Source organism: Lottia gigantea, assembly GCF_000327385.1.
Source record: "Lottia gigantea unplaced genomic scaffold LOTGIsca_22, whole genome shotgun sequence".
Lineage (NCBI taxonomy): Eukaryota > Metazoa > Mollusca > Gastropoda > Lottiidae > Lottia > Lottia gigantea.
This window is the reverse complement of record NW_008708555.1, coordinates 624,256-640,301: the sequence shown is the minus strand read 5'-3', so window position 1 is coordinate 640,301 and position 16,046 is coordinate 624,256. Positions and strand designations below refer to the sequence as shown.

The following is a 16,046-nucleotide window of genomic DNA, read 5'->3' as shown; positions in this document are numbered from 1 at the left end:
ACAGAAAGACTTTTAAAATTAATTACGCATGGAATCGAGGGTTCTGATTGGCTATATTCTCTATCATACAATCCAATCAAATCGCTGACCATGAAATAAGAAAGTAGGCCATTGCAGTCAAGAGTCAAGTTGAAGACACCATTGTGATGATGACATTCTATAAAAGATTCATTCCCTGATTTGCTCTAATAATTCAAAGTCCATCTACACTATGGCGAGTCATGGTATTTTTCACACAAAAAGACACTAAAACTTGGTTCATTGAGAGAAATTATCAATGTTACATCAGTCAATGTTTTATCAAACCCTCAGATCGACTCGTGTGAGGTCAGACTGTAATATAAGCACATAGTTGCTCAAATTCAGTGAGTTGTCTTACCTTGTTTACAGTAGCGTGACCCTCGACCCACGAACTGAAGCTGGCCCGATTTTTTGTTTTAATGGACTCGCAAAGACCTCAGGCGTTTAACGAAAAATTCGATTGGTGCAAATCCTTTAGAATATTATACTCCAGTTTACCAATAGGTACTGTATCGTATCCACAGTATTTTAGCCATAATCAGTGGCTCAACTAGATGTTTGGTAGGCCCCCACCATTTATTATGACAATTTCATTTTGTGTGTATTTCAGATACCTACTTTGATATATTTTTCTGGGGTGTGGGCCCGTGGATTTGGTTCACCACTGTCCATTATATAAAAAGTTTGTCCTATATAACTGTTATCTGATGGTGGAAGCAAAAAAAAAAAAATATGTATATCTTTTAAACAATCGGTCATAAATCTCCCATTCATGCAAACCATCAGCCCGCATCAATGTTACGTTGTATAAGCTCCATTTGTAAACACAGAATCAAAAGAAAATCTTCAAGAATGTTTGAAATGAATGTACTTTTAGACCATATATGTGTGTACAGGCTTTATTTGCAGTAATTAACAATAAGCGATTCAAAAAGGCCGGTGCATGATTCCAGACGTTATATATCGGTAACCCCACATTGTTTACAGAAACGTACCCAATATCTGATGGTTGGTTGGTACATGACAAGTTAAGGTTCGCTTCCAGTGGATGCTGATAACGCAAACTAGGTAGTTGTTGGTAGATGACAAGTTAACGTTCGCTTCCAGCGGATGCTGATATCGCAAACAAGGTAGTTGTTGGTAGATGACAAGTTAACGTCCGCTTCCAGCTAACTGATATCACAGACTTAGTAGTTGTTGATAGTCGTAGTAGTTGGTAGTTGGAACCCAATATCTGAGCTATTTGCTCTTTAAATAACTGTGACTACTTCCGCCAATCAAAATGATCGCCAGTAACGAGTGGTTCACTTTATCTAACAATCTTCTATGACGCGGTGAGTTTTAACCAATCAAAACGAAATTTTGCATACGAGTGGGGTTGCTCATTCTGTTATAATATTCACGAGCTTCTTGAGTGCGGTCATATTCACAAAGCAAAACGTTAACATGGCTACGTTGATAAGTCAGTTTGCAAACCACTTACGCGACATCAATAATATTTACTATCTCAGTCCCAAAAAACGAGTATTAGGCTACCTGCTAAAGGGAAACACGTAAGAAATAAGTTTTATTTGAGAAATAAGGCAATACATGTGTCTAAAGTGCACAAGTTTGACCTTTATCATATTGTGCACGTGCATGTAACGATTTAACAATTTGATTGAAGTGAATACATGTATATAATGTTTGTACATAAAATGTGTAATAATTAGCAAGTTCAGAGCATAACAAATTACCGTTATCACCTGTAGTAATGATGAAATTTTACACCTGTTCATGCATGTTCCTTTAACAACAGTGTACGACTTCTATTGTGTCATAAACGTCGTACTTCAAAAACGTCGTAGTAATAAACGTCGATTATCGTTGCTAAAGGAATACTCTGTTCGTGTTGGTACATTGCTGGATCGTCAAAATTCCACGACTTACTGGTCACATGTAACATGTAATAAGCGGGCCGTGGAACAAATAATCAGCAGGACATTTCAACGGTGTACGTAACTTACAAGAGGTCATATTATGCTGCTGACGTGTTTCGGAATTAGAATTTCCTCCATGGTAGCTGACAAGGGGTGAAAGAAATAAAAATAGAAATAGAATTTCAGTGGTCATTTGTATGTGGTTGTGTGCTGTTGTTCTTGATAACAAACGTTTGATGAACATGAAGAACAAGTAAAAGCAAACCACAAGAAAGATTAACCATTTCAGATGATTTTAGTGTAAAGGATAAACGATCAACGAATTTGATACACATGTAGTGTATATGTTGCAACATCACGGTATTATTACATTTAGGCAAATGATGAGAAACAGCTAAGATAATCTTCTTCGGATGATTCTCATATTAATTAATCATTGAATATGAAAACGCCACATAAAAACTGATTTGAGAAAAACTATTTTAAAAAATCCCTTTGGTGAGTGAATAGAGTACGATGAATGAAAGAAACACTGCACCTAAGTGCACAGTAGTAATATATGATTTCAATGCTCCCTAATTACTCATTAAGGGTTGTTTTCACGTTTAATTTTTGCCCCGCCTGTCTCGGTCTACTGGGCTCAAAAGACTTTGATTGTGAATGGCGACGTATTTGAAGACGATCAATGGAGAGCATGTATTGGAAATGATTTCAAATTATCGATGAATTGAATGTAGTTGATATTGTAAATCTCCGAAGCGTGTGTAATTATTTTCAAGTGTTTACCCAAAGTTACGAATCATTAGTTGCGTGGTTAAGGAAGAAACAACTGAATGAATTCAAACTTTTGGGGCAAATACTGTTAAACATTTTATAATTATCAAGTTGGTAGCCTTTTACATTATTTAATTTTGCAATTATCGCGATATTATATTTCTATGACAAACACTTCGTATAGTTGTAAAGATGTTTCAGCAATTATCAAACTATCTGCCCACTCAAATAATTTACCGTACAGAATGTCTGATACCCCTGGCATCTGTTGGCTCAGCACGTATTTTGCAGAGACACCATAGCTAGTAAAGTTCGTGTCTAAATTCTACAACGTTATTGCTACGCTATACCAAAGTCATTGATGCTCGTTAAGAAAACGATAGGCAAAATGACGTCGCCTTGCTTTACCACTTAAAGCACTTCTACCAACATCCAAATAATGCTATTATTTGGACACTGTTCAATGTTCAATAAAACTTCATTGGTAAAGGTTACGGAAAGCTGGGCTGTCCTCCCCGTACATTACAAATGAGATAGCGAGATACTGAAAATATTTCATTGTATAAGATTGAAAAAGAAAGTTCACGAGTTATTATGAATCTGTTTATGGGTCGTGGTTCCTTTTTCTTCGTTAAGTCCGTTTCCGCATTGTTAATTTTTACTAAGAAACTATAGCTTGATCATTATCGATTATTTCATTGAAAAAATTCACACAAAGACGAAATGAATAGAAAAGAAGTAGGCCACGAGGACAACTCTGATTAGTAACGTCGTAAAGTCATAGCGAGCCAATTTAGCTGAAAGATTACCGCGTTTTTACAACGTTTCACGAGTACAAATAATGTAACATGATCGTGAGTTGAGTCTATAAAATCACAAATACATTTTTATTGTAATGATCTTAGTGAACCTGTGGACGAAACGACCGATGTGTTCCTATGTAAAATACCAGTGCTGTAGCTTAGTATGATCTACAATATCTTGAAGTACATTAAAAGTACATCAGAGACTTGATTGAAGAACATCTATCCCACTCTGCAATTTAATCATCTTCACAATGTCATGCTATTACAAACTTCAAACACCATCTTCATAATGTCATGCTATTACAAATTACAAACACCATCTTCACAATGGCATGCTATTACAAACTACAAACACCATCTTCACAATGTCATGCCATTACAAACTACAAACACCATCTTCACAATGTCATGCTATTACAAACTACAAACACCATCTTCACAATGTCATGCTATTACAAACTACAAACACCATCTTCACAATGTCATGCTATTACAAACTACAAACACCATCTTCACAATGTCATGCTATTACAAACTACAAACACCATCTTCACAATGTCATGCTTTTACAAACTACAAACACCATCTTCACCTTTCTTGTATCACGGAAAGCAGCGACTTGATTAAATTGTACACTAGCGACTGCGACGCATTTCATAGTTTGACATTATAAAGATGCAATTCAACTTATAACACCCACTTCGGAGTTCCAGAGCTAAGTTTTTTTCAAAGGTTGAATATAAAAGCAACCTTATGGGGGGCCAGCAGAAATTACATTACCACCTTAACACTTTTAGAGACACGGAGTTCAAATGACTAACTTAACTGCATTGATTTGTTATTATTCAAAATTCAAACTTGGTATCATATAAAGTCATCAAGGTTTTTGACACCCCCGATTCCCTCCAGGCTCTAGTACTGTCACCTCATTTTATTTGAAAAAAAAAATCACACAAGTCCTCTCCCTTCAGGGCCAACAGATAACATAGTTGATTATTGTAATTTCCTTTGTGAATCATTTGTTTTATGTTAAATATTTATATTATTTGAAATTTGTGTTTTCAATTAACTTCTTTAGTTACCAGAGAATACAACAGGGCCTAAAATATTGAAATCAGTTCGTTTATCACAATTTCTAGCTGTCGACTAGAAGTGTACATATTGCAAACTGATTAATCATCAACACATGAATAGCACTATAGCTCAGACTCGAGGAAGGGATTATAAGACACAGATTCAAATCCAATTTTACAATGCTAAGCTATTACCTTGACGTCATAAGGCACTATTCTTGTATCACGGAAGTATATTAATAAAGTACTTTGATTGGATAGTACGCAAACGAATACAGCCAATCAGAGTCCTCGACAAAAAGACTATAAACTATATAGCTGCGCTGAGGGCTCTGATTGGCTGTATGATATAATCTAATCAAATCACTATATGTACAAACTTCTTTGAATTCAAAAAAGATTCCCTGGCCAGTTAAAGGGACAGATTCGCATTTGACCAATTGTACTTTAGTCTCAGAAACCGGAACTTTTTAGTTAAGCTCATCAGTAATAGTGTTCAATGCTCACCATCGAAATTTGGGGCTTCAAATCCACGTGTGTCCACAATTATCCACGTTTGAAAGTTAACAGAACAGTCGTCATTTCTTGAGACTCTACCATATAAAGAAAAGACATGTATAGAAATAGAAAGAGAAATTTCTAGTTCGAAGTATTATTGAAGAAAATACATGTATGCGATTTTTGTACATTTCTAGTACATGTACTTCTGAAGACCCAAATCACCCCCCCCCCCCCTTCTTTAATGTGCACTAGAACCTTAACCTCTTACGATTGTCCATTCGTTATCTGACTACAAGTAAATGGTATTTGGGGTAACGACGTCATAATCGGGAGAATTTATCATAGGTTGGAAAGTGTTACAGCAACTACAGAAGTCGGGCGTAAAATCAATGCATTTAGAAGCAATGGGTATCCCTGATACTCATACAAAAATGTTAATTAAAATCTGTGAATATACCTCAAGTTTAAATGTACTAAGTTGTTTCTTCACTGACTCCACTGTGAAGGTATTGTATTAACCTATCAGATGAATATAAAAAGTATATCATATACAATATACAATTACAGTGCGTTATAAATAATCAACATTTTGCATCATGCCCTTTAAAAGTACAGGGAGCTGTTCACAGTTCTAGTTTAAATCTTCACTGACTATACGGGAAGGTATTATAATGTACTTTTCATGTAGATGAATATAGAACGTATATCACATACAATTACTGTGCGTTATTAAAGGGGTCACAGATATACATGTACTACCCAAATAGGTAACTAGTTCACCTTAGTGTTAGTTTTTTTAGGACAGTTCAAAACTCGCTTTTTGTTGAGGTTTATTTAAAAATCGATTGCAATACAAAGGTTTGACATGTATTGCTGTAAAAGTGAATCGTGTAATAGATAGGGGTTAAACTGTTCTGTTACAATGATTGTAGCATTGAATGGGGGTTAATTTGATTCGAAAAATGAATCGTCGTAATAAAAAAATGTGTAGGGCATTCTGTATGGGCATTCTTTTGATGTATAAATGTAATTTCATTTAGAGCAGACCTTATCCTGTCGATACATATAAGAAAACGTCAAATTCACATTTAGGGGTATGTAGTAGAAAAAAAAGGGGGGGGGGGGGGGTGTAGGGGTCACAGAATTGATAAGGGGGACCCACAGCATCAGGCATTTAAGGTTTGATATGGCTTTGTTTTCATATCAGTCCCTCTGACTTGCATCATTGACTAGGGGCAACGAGTTTGGAAAATCTGAAGGTATATCACGACCTATGCTGGGATTGAACCCTGACGCACTATGTTTTGGAGTAAGCAAAGACCAAAGTCACTTGGGAGGTTCAATAAAAACAGATCTTAAAAGAGGGCTATAAAAATGGGCTAAAAATCATACTGATCAATAAAATTTTATTTACAAAACGTACAAAAATATTATTTGCCTTTGATCGTCAAAAATTGAGGTAGACTCTAAATATATATTACTCTTTATTACTAACCTTTTTATAATATCCTTTTCATTATAAACTTTATAAAACATAACTAATACTTTAAATTCCCCGGCATGTTTTAGTTTTTATTTGCATAAATCTGAACTGTAATAGTCTTTGAATTGGTTGGAAGAATTGGTTCTACTTTTACAGTGATATCTCCAACAGCGCAGCTATGTCTTTTGATTTGTTTGGTACTTGATCGCCCTACTTTACCAAAGTTGTCTCTACTAGCACATTAGAGTTTTCTGTTTCGTAGCCTGTAATTAGTCTTTAACGAACGAGAGATGTCCGTGCACTTGTTAGCACCATTAGATATCTTAACTGAAGCAATGTTTGTAATTTCATTGGTCCGTTCATTAACCGCTGTCACACCAGACAATCAGAAAAATATTTACGCTTAAATAAACTTAGCTCTGACATCAATGAAAATCGTCCAAAACTGTCGATTACGATGATCGAACGTTTGTTAATTCTTCATGGAATGCAGATCAGGCAACCTACGTGTTTTGTTTGCGCCTTCGCTTACAGCATCAACGCCACGTCTACGTCGAAGTCGATGCACAGATCGTCACCAAGGTCGAATGGCGTCGTAAAGTCCAGTTCGTTATTTGAAGACGATTCGTCACTAGAAGACACTCCGCACATTGAAAGACTGGACGATTCGCCATCAGAATTCAGAATATCACAAGACATTTGTTCACATTGAGAATTATCCGCATTCGATGATTGTTCTGAAAATTCTGAGCCACGAGAGGAACTTGCGGTATCCGATTCTGAACTGTCACATCCATATCCTAGAACATTCCGCAGTGCTGCTATGTAGTCCAGTGCTAATTTTAACGTTGTCACTTTAGTTTGTTTCGGATCGGATTCTCCGGGACCCGGAACAGCCTTGCGCAATGCTTCGAACGCATCGTTCATGTCTTGCATTCGCTCTCGTTCTCTGTGGTTTGCGGTCTTCCTCCGATATTTACTCAAAGGTGGTGGTCGTGATTTCGGTTTTGGTTGTTTCGGTTGGTTTCTTTTTCGTTCACTCTGTACACGACTCACTAACGAACTTGTCCGAAAATTGTATTTCTCTTGTTGGCTTAATCTTCCACTTTTCCTCTTGGTATCTGGTGCAGTCGTGATCTCTGTAGCTTCCATGCTGCTGATCTTGCTGCTCGTTGGTCGAATGGTTGGCTTCTTGTTTAACTGCCTGTTAAAGGTTATTCTTGACTCTTTACAGAAGCCTTTCCCGACTATAAAATGTAATAAACACTGTAAGTCTAGGCAAGAACCGTTCACCAATCCTTAAAAATCGTCAAAATCATGGACGTTTGTGACTTTACTGAATAATGGTTAGTCCTCAATCGAATCTTCTACTTATCCGTTGATTTTAACTGTAATAGGTCTAAGTATATCCCTTACAGTCAAACAATAATTCGTAGAATGCTGGAGTACAGAGTAAAAGTACACGATATCCACGCGTCTATATACACGCAGTTTAAATTATGAAAATAACTTACTTCAAAGTATATACTGCAAACTTTACAAATTTTCTAATAAACTTTAATACCATTGGTTCACAACCAAACAATGTTATAATGTCATCATAAATAATCCAATCAAAGACAGTTATCTTGTTAAGCCGCGCCCACTAAATAAATCATATAGCTTTTTGAATAATTTAATGTTTCAATGAATGAATAGTCTCTATAGTAAAGTATGTTTTGACATAATTTTGAACCAATGAAAAGTCAGTATTGACAATCGAGAAACTTGGGTTGGTTGAATGGTTTTAATTGTATTTGCCACTCAACTGTCGTGCACCGATCACTGCACACTAAATATCATCTTGAGGTTTAACAGTTTGGTCGGTTACGAGTTGCAGTGTCGCATGTAAGGCATGTTGCATGTCGCATGTTAGGCATGTTGTATGTCGCATGTAAGGCATGTTGTATGTCGCATGTAAGCTCGCATGATGCCAATGGTTTGAATTCACAGTGCTAATCATGGTAAGCAATTCTGACAGCATGGCAATGTTTTCGACATTCAAATACGAACGTACACATTTGCTCTCAGAAAAGACAAAGTACAGCAGGAGGAAAGGCCATTATTTGGAATTTAATCCAGAGATGAATGATGCCTTAAAATAAAGACAAAAATGTGTTTATAGATTAAAATCTATAAAATGACTTTAAACCATAAGCCATGGTTACAGTCTTTCTGTCGAGGGCTCTAATTGGCTGTATTCGCTGGTGTACAATCCAATCAAATCGCTGCATTCCGTGGTACAAGAATGGTGGCTATTGCAGTCACGAAGTAGTAGCTTTACATTGTGAAGATGAGCATGGTTAAGTATATCATACCCTCGGTCTGTGGTCACTATTGCATGTACCAAAGATATCTACAATGAATCCCAATGGTTTTGATAATGAAGTAAAAGATATATAATATAATGGATCTGGTTTCATCAATGGCACTGATGGATGGCTCATATTTATTACTATCTAGATATAAATGTGGGTGTCGTTGGAAGATTACTGGAACAAAGGACTAACCAAAGCTGCTCAAGTATCCCTTCTTTGTGTATGTCTCTTGGGGTTACGTGTACCCTAGGTTGCAACCAATGACTCTTGGTGATAGGGTCTCCCACTATTTGTTATAGCAGTTATTTACAGATAATGTACAGTGGCTGGAACCATAGTGGTCATATTAAAATAAGGGAAATACCAACAAATAAGATAAATGTATTTAACAGAAATATCAGGTTGCAAAACGTTTGCTTTACATAACAACAAAAAAGATTCAAAGACACAGAATAACATCTAAAACAAAATGCTTTTTTTTTTTGATTCTTAATTCTACGGTATTCGTCTCTGGAAGGCCCGGGCATAAAACTCTAATTCATTCATTTTACTCGATTTTTTTCCCAGCGAAGTTCATTGGAATTTATCCATTTTCTTTCTTTGGAGTTTGTTGCTGTTCAGTTTTTGATATCTTTATTGCTATGGTGGTTCAATAATCGGATGCCTTCAATCAAAATATATCGCAGGCAAATTTTACATGAAAATATCAACATTAAAAACACATAATGTTAACAGAAAAACGGTTTTACTTCCAGGAATTTAAAAGTGGGGCGCTGCTGTAGAAGGAGCTGGGGAAGTTGTATCTGGAATAGGTTCACAATAAGCTATAGTATCACATATATCTCGTACTGGCATGTCAGCGGTAAGAGCTCCAAGAACAGTCTGGATAAACAACAAACTGGTGTCAGCACATTCCTGAACATCCATACCTACTTCTGAACATAGTTCCTCCAAGCCTTGCCTCACTCTGTCGCCGAAATCAGGTCCTGACAGCACACTGGACAAATCACCAAAGAAATCCAAACAATCCTGGCACTGGTCCTCGGAACCGGCTTTCATGAATAAATCTAAGAAACCTCTTTCAATACCAAAACCATTGGCACTGGACATCAATGCCAGAGCGGCGATAGCGTATAAAGCTAAGCGATTCATTTTGCAACCTTTCAGTAATAGTGTTTCAATACAAATGCAGCACCTATATTTATATATAGGGATATACCGATAATAACGGCACATTTATACAGATAAATACCAATTAATTTTGATGATTTGAACAATAAATGAATAACTAATCACCGCGAAATTTATAATTGGCATTAAATACTGAATTCGAACTGACAAAGTATTTCAAAGGTTAATTATGTTCAGTATATTATGATCCAAATGCCATCAACTACTGTAGATGCGTATGATAATTAAGCAAATTAGTATTATTAGTATCGTGAATATGGATGCCGCTCGAAGTCGCAGAGTGGCATCAGGTGTCCCTTCGGGCAGTCTTGCTTGTAATCCCCACCATAGTACTCACTGCAGTGGACGTTCAATAAAATTATTGGCAAAGCATCGTTGGAGAAAGATCTCTTGGGCAGCCTCTAACCTTTAAGCAGTGTCATTGGTCTCTTATTCTTAATAAATGAGTTATTTCAAATAAACAGCATTATTACATCTGCGGATTCTGTGAGGGATACCCAATTGACAAAACTCAACATGCTATCAACAAAATTCATTAGCTACTTGAACTCATCGGAAAGGGCCAACGGCCTGAAATAAAGGTATCAATCAGGATCGCTAACGTATCACAGGATCACAATTTGCAAAAAAGGAATGGGGCATAATTCTTGATACAGGCACAAACTCCCTCTTAAACGCGCATCTTGTCAAACAGTCGGTTCGTCAATTTCAATTCTTTATATAGTAAGAAGTTTTTGACGCAGCATTGATGCTGAAAGGCACCACGTGTATCAAGCAAAGGTATCAAGCAGAATCTCCGATGTATCAGAACTCCAAACTGTAGTACAAACTGTAGATTAGACCATTACTGGATTTATATCGTTCTGCGTAGGTTAAGACCTTTTGAGAGAGCAGATTACTATGAGTGCTTTTAAGAAACAATATACATAGGCCAGCACAAATTGTGGTTTGACCAATAATGTTCGCATATTGGGCGTAGGTTAAGACCTTTTGAGGGGGCAGACTACTATGATCAATATTACGTTCTGTACTATTTTTATATGACACGTTCTCTCTACCAGTCTCTTTTTATATGATTTATTGGTTTTATTAAGTGGTGTCTTCCATTCATTTATTGATTTAAAGTATTACCCTTCTTTATAAACTCAGACATTTAAATAACCATTTACTTTTATTAATAGGTGGACAATAGACTCGGGTCCTTACCACTCTCCCTAGGTCTCGAGACTGGCTACTGTCAAGGGCGTATTAATGACTTTTGAAACCCGAGTTGTGTAACCTGGAGTCACCTATCCTCGACCCACCCTCACCCAAATAACATGTTAAACATTCACGCCCTTAAAGGGGGTTCCATTTTAAAGGAAATAGTATAGGTCTGCAAATCTTCCTTTTATCAGATGGTTTTTTTCTGTCTACGATGTTTACAGAATCAAATTTTGACAATCATTATTGTATAAATTCAAATATCAATTTCAAAATTGAAAATACTACTGAGAGTCTTTGATTGGCTGTGGGTTGGAAAAGTTGTAGACAGAGACAATGAACCGTTTAAGGGTGAACATCCCTTTATCTCTTAATCAAAAAAATGTGCACGTTTGATTAGAAACAATCCGCCCCTTTAAACGCCTTCTTACCCAGAATCCAAGAAACCTTTGACCTAAGTAAATCTCAAAACCAATACCGTCGGTCTGTGCCCTTCTGAAAGCTTACGTCTTTATGCTATTTCATTAGACGTAGCAGGAACACAAAAAAAAACGGGTCTCGTTCATTTTTGAAATATTGAACACTTCAAAACTTAGCCCTTTTTCACCCGGACAGTTTCCTTAAATTTTGAACACGAATCCCAAAGGCGTCGTGACGATCCGCTTTTATTCTGATTAAATTGCATATTTGGATATTTCTGTTTGAGGCAGATGACCCCATTTAGGCATACCATGTCATGGTTCTTCTTTCAATCGTGTTCTGTGGAATTTTTCATAGGGTAAGACAATCTTTAATGGAACTGAATATTTGATGGTTGCATATGAACATGAGACATTCAACAATTTTGTCAGATCATATTCGAAATATGCATAACTTAATGTTCATTAAAGAATACCAGTCCAACACGAAGATGTGTCTGTTAAAAAACCAACATAATGTTATATACCATAAAGGTTACATAAATACCCTAACCGGATTCTGCGATACTATCTGGGTCACCTTTTTTAATTTCACAAATTGAAGAGTTCCCAGCAGCGGGGGATAACTTTTAGGACAGTTTTACATTTGAAGTTTTCATTGAGGCACAAAAATAGCATTATGAAAAGTGAATTTTGTTTTGACAATATTGGTTAGAAGTTAATGACGGTCCTACTGTGATTCATTCAACTTTTTGACAGATTCAATTGCTGTATTTATTATGGAAATATGAAATACATTTCAATGTAGAAAACTTCATAAATAGAGCTTAAAGATATGAAATATTTGAGGTCAAATATAATTTGTTGTATATAGATCACTATATTTTTTCTGGTTAAGTTTTAACACAATTTTTGCTTATGTTAAAGGACAATAATCCAGAAGTATCACCTCGGTAAAAAATTAAAATTTAAAAAAAACAGAATATTCTGAAAGAGAAATATAATACCAGTCACAAATCTTTTAAAATAATGCTGTGAACTTTGATATTCTTTTTCATTGTAAATCACAGAAGTTATCATATGATTTCTGCATTTGTTAGTATTTTGAAGCCATTACGCCTTCGATGATCAAATGTATAAACAATATCGATTTACGTTACTTAATCGTGCGATGAGATAACAATTTTAGTGATGATCTAGACCCACTGATAAAGACTCGATCGATAAACTTGGAACAATATTGGGTAACATGATTACATACAGTTTCCCTGTAAACGACGGTTATTTCGACATGTAGTTGGTGTCTTTTTCATATCCCCAAAAAGAAAACGTAGAGATGATTTCTAAAAACTTGATTCGAGAATGTATTTTCAGAAGAAAGGTGTGGTCCCTGGCCCCTATAAACATCTGGGTCAAAAGAACAATATAACACAATAACACCCTTAAATACCCCACAGTCTAACGTGACTTTTTAGATTTTCAAAACATGCTCTCTGTGATCAAAGACACGGTAGAACAGTAGGTCTATTATTGAGAATTTATCTAAGATATAGAGGTTTTATTTATCGATATACCGGATACAATTAACTTTCAATCCATACCACAATCTCGATTCGACTCGCAATATATTTCTAGAAGGCCCGTAGATTAAGAACCAAATCAAACAACAACGATCGAACCAAGACTCCCGAACTATTTCGCAATCGCCTATACTTAGCTCAACTTCCGAAAGTGGCTTCCCAGTCATTTGGTAACAGACAATCCTGAATGATCTCGCCATCGAATAGTACATAGGACATAGTTACTTCATACCATGGATCAGGGACTGACCTTAGACGCTAAATATTAAATGTAAGGACATATGGGGCCACTAAGGAAAAAGATATAGAATACCGCTGTGACCAAGGATGGGTTTGTTTGAATGACCGATCTCAGACTATCCTACACTGTACTACACGAATCCTGAATGATATAATAAAAAGGAAACGTAAAGTAAAGAGCAACGCAACAACGGTATGGTAGGTGGGATTGGACAGGAAGTAGTATTCTTATATACATACTAAATATAATTTTGAAATATGCTTATTTCACTGCACATGCTACCGTCGGACTCTGCATGGTAAGAATTAATGAATGGGTCACCATTGTATGAACAAAAGGAATGTTGTGGGGCAGGGAGGGATGTTCCTAAGTGTGAGGACCACCGAATATCCACGGTAGAGGCTAAGCAACCCTCGGACCCTGGGTGATATAAGCTAATAATGGGTCACCAATTTATGGACGAATGGTTCACCAAGTAATCAAGGGTTTGGTGCAAGGAGAGGTGTTCCTAAGTAAATGAGCACACCATCAAATATTCTTTTAAATTTTACTTCAGAGCCGAGCTACTCTAGACCTTGCACTTCGAACCCTTAATAACATAAGAATAATGAATAGGTCACTGGGGTGCGCGAGATAGAATACCACAGTGACCAAGGCAAGAAGACAACTCCGACTTACTGAACAAAATACACTGTGTGAAAACTGAAATAAATTAAAATTTAGATTAATATCGCAGATAAAAACTTCACCATTTTAAAGTTTATGGTTTTATGATTTATAAAACTTGTCTACCGACATGTTATATCGTGTTATTTAGGACATGTTAGTCCACAAGAGGTCAAAGATAGAAGCAGGTTATAGACTAACCTTGAAATTTCAATGTGTATTTTTGGCAAAAATACGTTGCTGGGATTTTATATCAGTCCTATCCTCACAGAAGTTTATCGTTGTTTCAAGGATAGTGCTGTGGGCAATGGAAAAGCTCGGTCAGAGGAGGCTTTATCACCTGGCCTAAGATGCCCCCCCCCTCCCCCTCTCCCTCTCCCCCTCTCCCCCAACTTTAACTTAAAGCAAAAGCACGCGTTCGGGTATCAAGCAAAGCATCAGATAACTTTCAACAGAAACTTTTAATGGTTCAGGATCAATAATTGGCTACAATGTAAGAAACTTTGACATTTCAGATCAGAAACATGGATTTGTAACCTCTGACAAGATGACAAGCTCGTGTCAATCGTGTATGCATTCATTAAAATCACACCCATTAATTAGTTATCAAAACCTAGGTCATGAATTTCATTCAAAATTTAAATATTAATTTATTTATAGGGTGTAAAGGTCTGTTCCGCATCTTTGAACAATCCGATAAATGCGTAATGCAAGGCTGAACAAACCGATAAATGGATGAATAGATATTTAGTAGAATGTGATACAGTGTTTATAGTCCTGTATGACATGCTTGTGACATGTCCATTGTCCCTATTCGGCATATCATTAGTATTATTAATCCGAGCTTGAACACTGCCCTTCCTACAGGTGTCCATATCAACCTTGGGTGTCAACCTTGAAACGTGGCCAAAAAGGACAAATCACCCAAAACATGGAATGAGAAAAAATATGTTTTTTTTCCATTTCCATTTTGGATGTCAACCAATATATAAAACAGCACCTTACGATGGCTTTAATATTCTACTGTTAAAAGTGTTCTTGCGTTATTTCCCTTGATATCTCTCAAACTTACAATATTTATATATTGGCCCTCAGTTAATAGGGCAAATTATTCACAACATCGATTGAAGACGGAAAGTTCTTTTGGCAATTTGATCAATGTTTCATACACGCTAATCAATTATAGGTATATGGCTTATATGTATATATATATATGGCTTTAGTGAGCAAATAATCTGCCAGGTTCAGAACCTTTTGGTACACAAATCACATTTTACTACATTGCAGAACCATGCTGGTTTCTTGATGTCATCCTGTTACAATCTGCTGCTAGTTGGACACGATAGTACCACAAGTTATTAGTCGATTGTTGTGAGTCGAAACTTTTTCATAAATGGAATCGACATTGTTTCTACCTTGTAGCAGGCGATTAACACCTGCGACACTAATTCGGTTTAAATTGAACCATTGCAGGCCCACATATGGAATAGTTGGACGTAAAACTCCATGTAATTTCATGTCAGTCATTTAGTTGTTGGGGGTGGGGACGGAATAATACCTTTCATTATAAATTGATTAAATAATGTTTAAAGTATATCATTAAGTATTATACTTATACCTCGTAAACATATTATTATACAGGTGATTCGGTTCGGTCTAATGGCTTCATTCATACACCTCGCGTGGGTTGACCACCGGACAATACGTTCTGAATGGACAAAGTGCGGACACAATAAGGCACCTTTAATTGGCCATAAGTTGTTTTCCATTGACTGGACTACGCAGTACATTCCTGTATTTTTTTGATAAATA

General features: G+C 36.3%; 2 protein-coding genes across 2 annotated transcripts; both read right to left on the bottom strand.

The window, feature by feature from the left end:
* Positions 1-7,105: 7,105 nt before the first annotated feature.
* On the bottom strand, positions 7,106-7,729 carry LOTGIDRAFT_159845 (hypothetical protein; the record flags this gene model as incomplete). Its single annotated transcript, XM_009054551.1, has 1 exon — positions 7,106-7,729. One exon carries the CDS (start codon positions 7,727-7,729, stop codon positions 7,106-7,108), a length of 624 nt encoding a protein of 207 aa, XP_009052799.1.
* A 1,964-nt stretch (positions 7,730-9,693) lies between these two features.
* LOTGIDRAFT_159844 (hypothetical protein) lies at positions 9,694-10,086 on the bottom strand (the record flags this gene model as incomplete). The annotated part of the gene is made up of 1 exon (XM_009054550.1): positions 9,694-10,086. One exon carries the CDS (start codon positions 10,084-10,086, stop codon positions 9,694-9,696), a length of 393 nt encoding a protein of 130 aa, XP_009052798.1.
* Between the last annotated feature and the right edge of the window lie 5,960 nt (positions 10,087-16,046).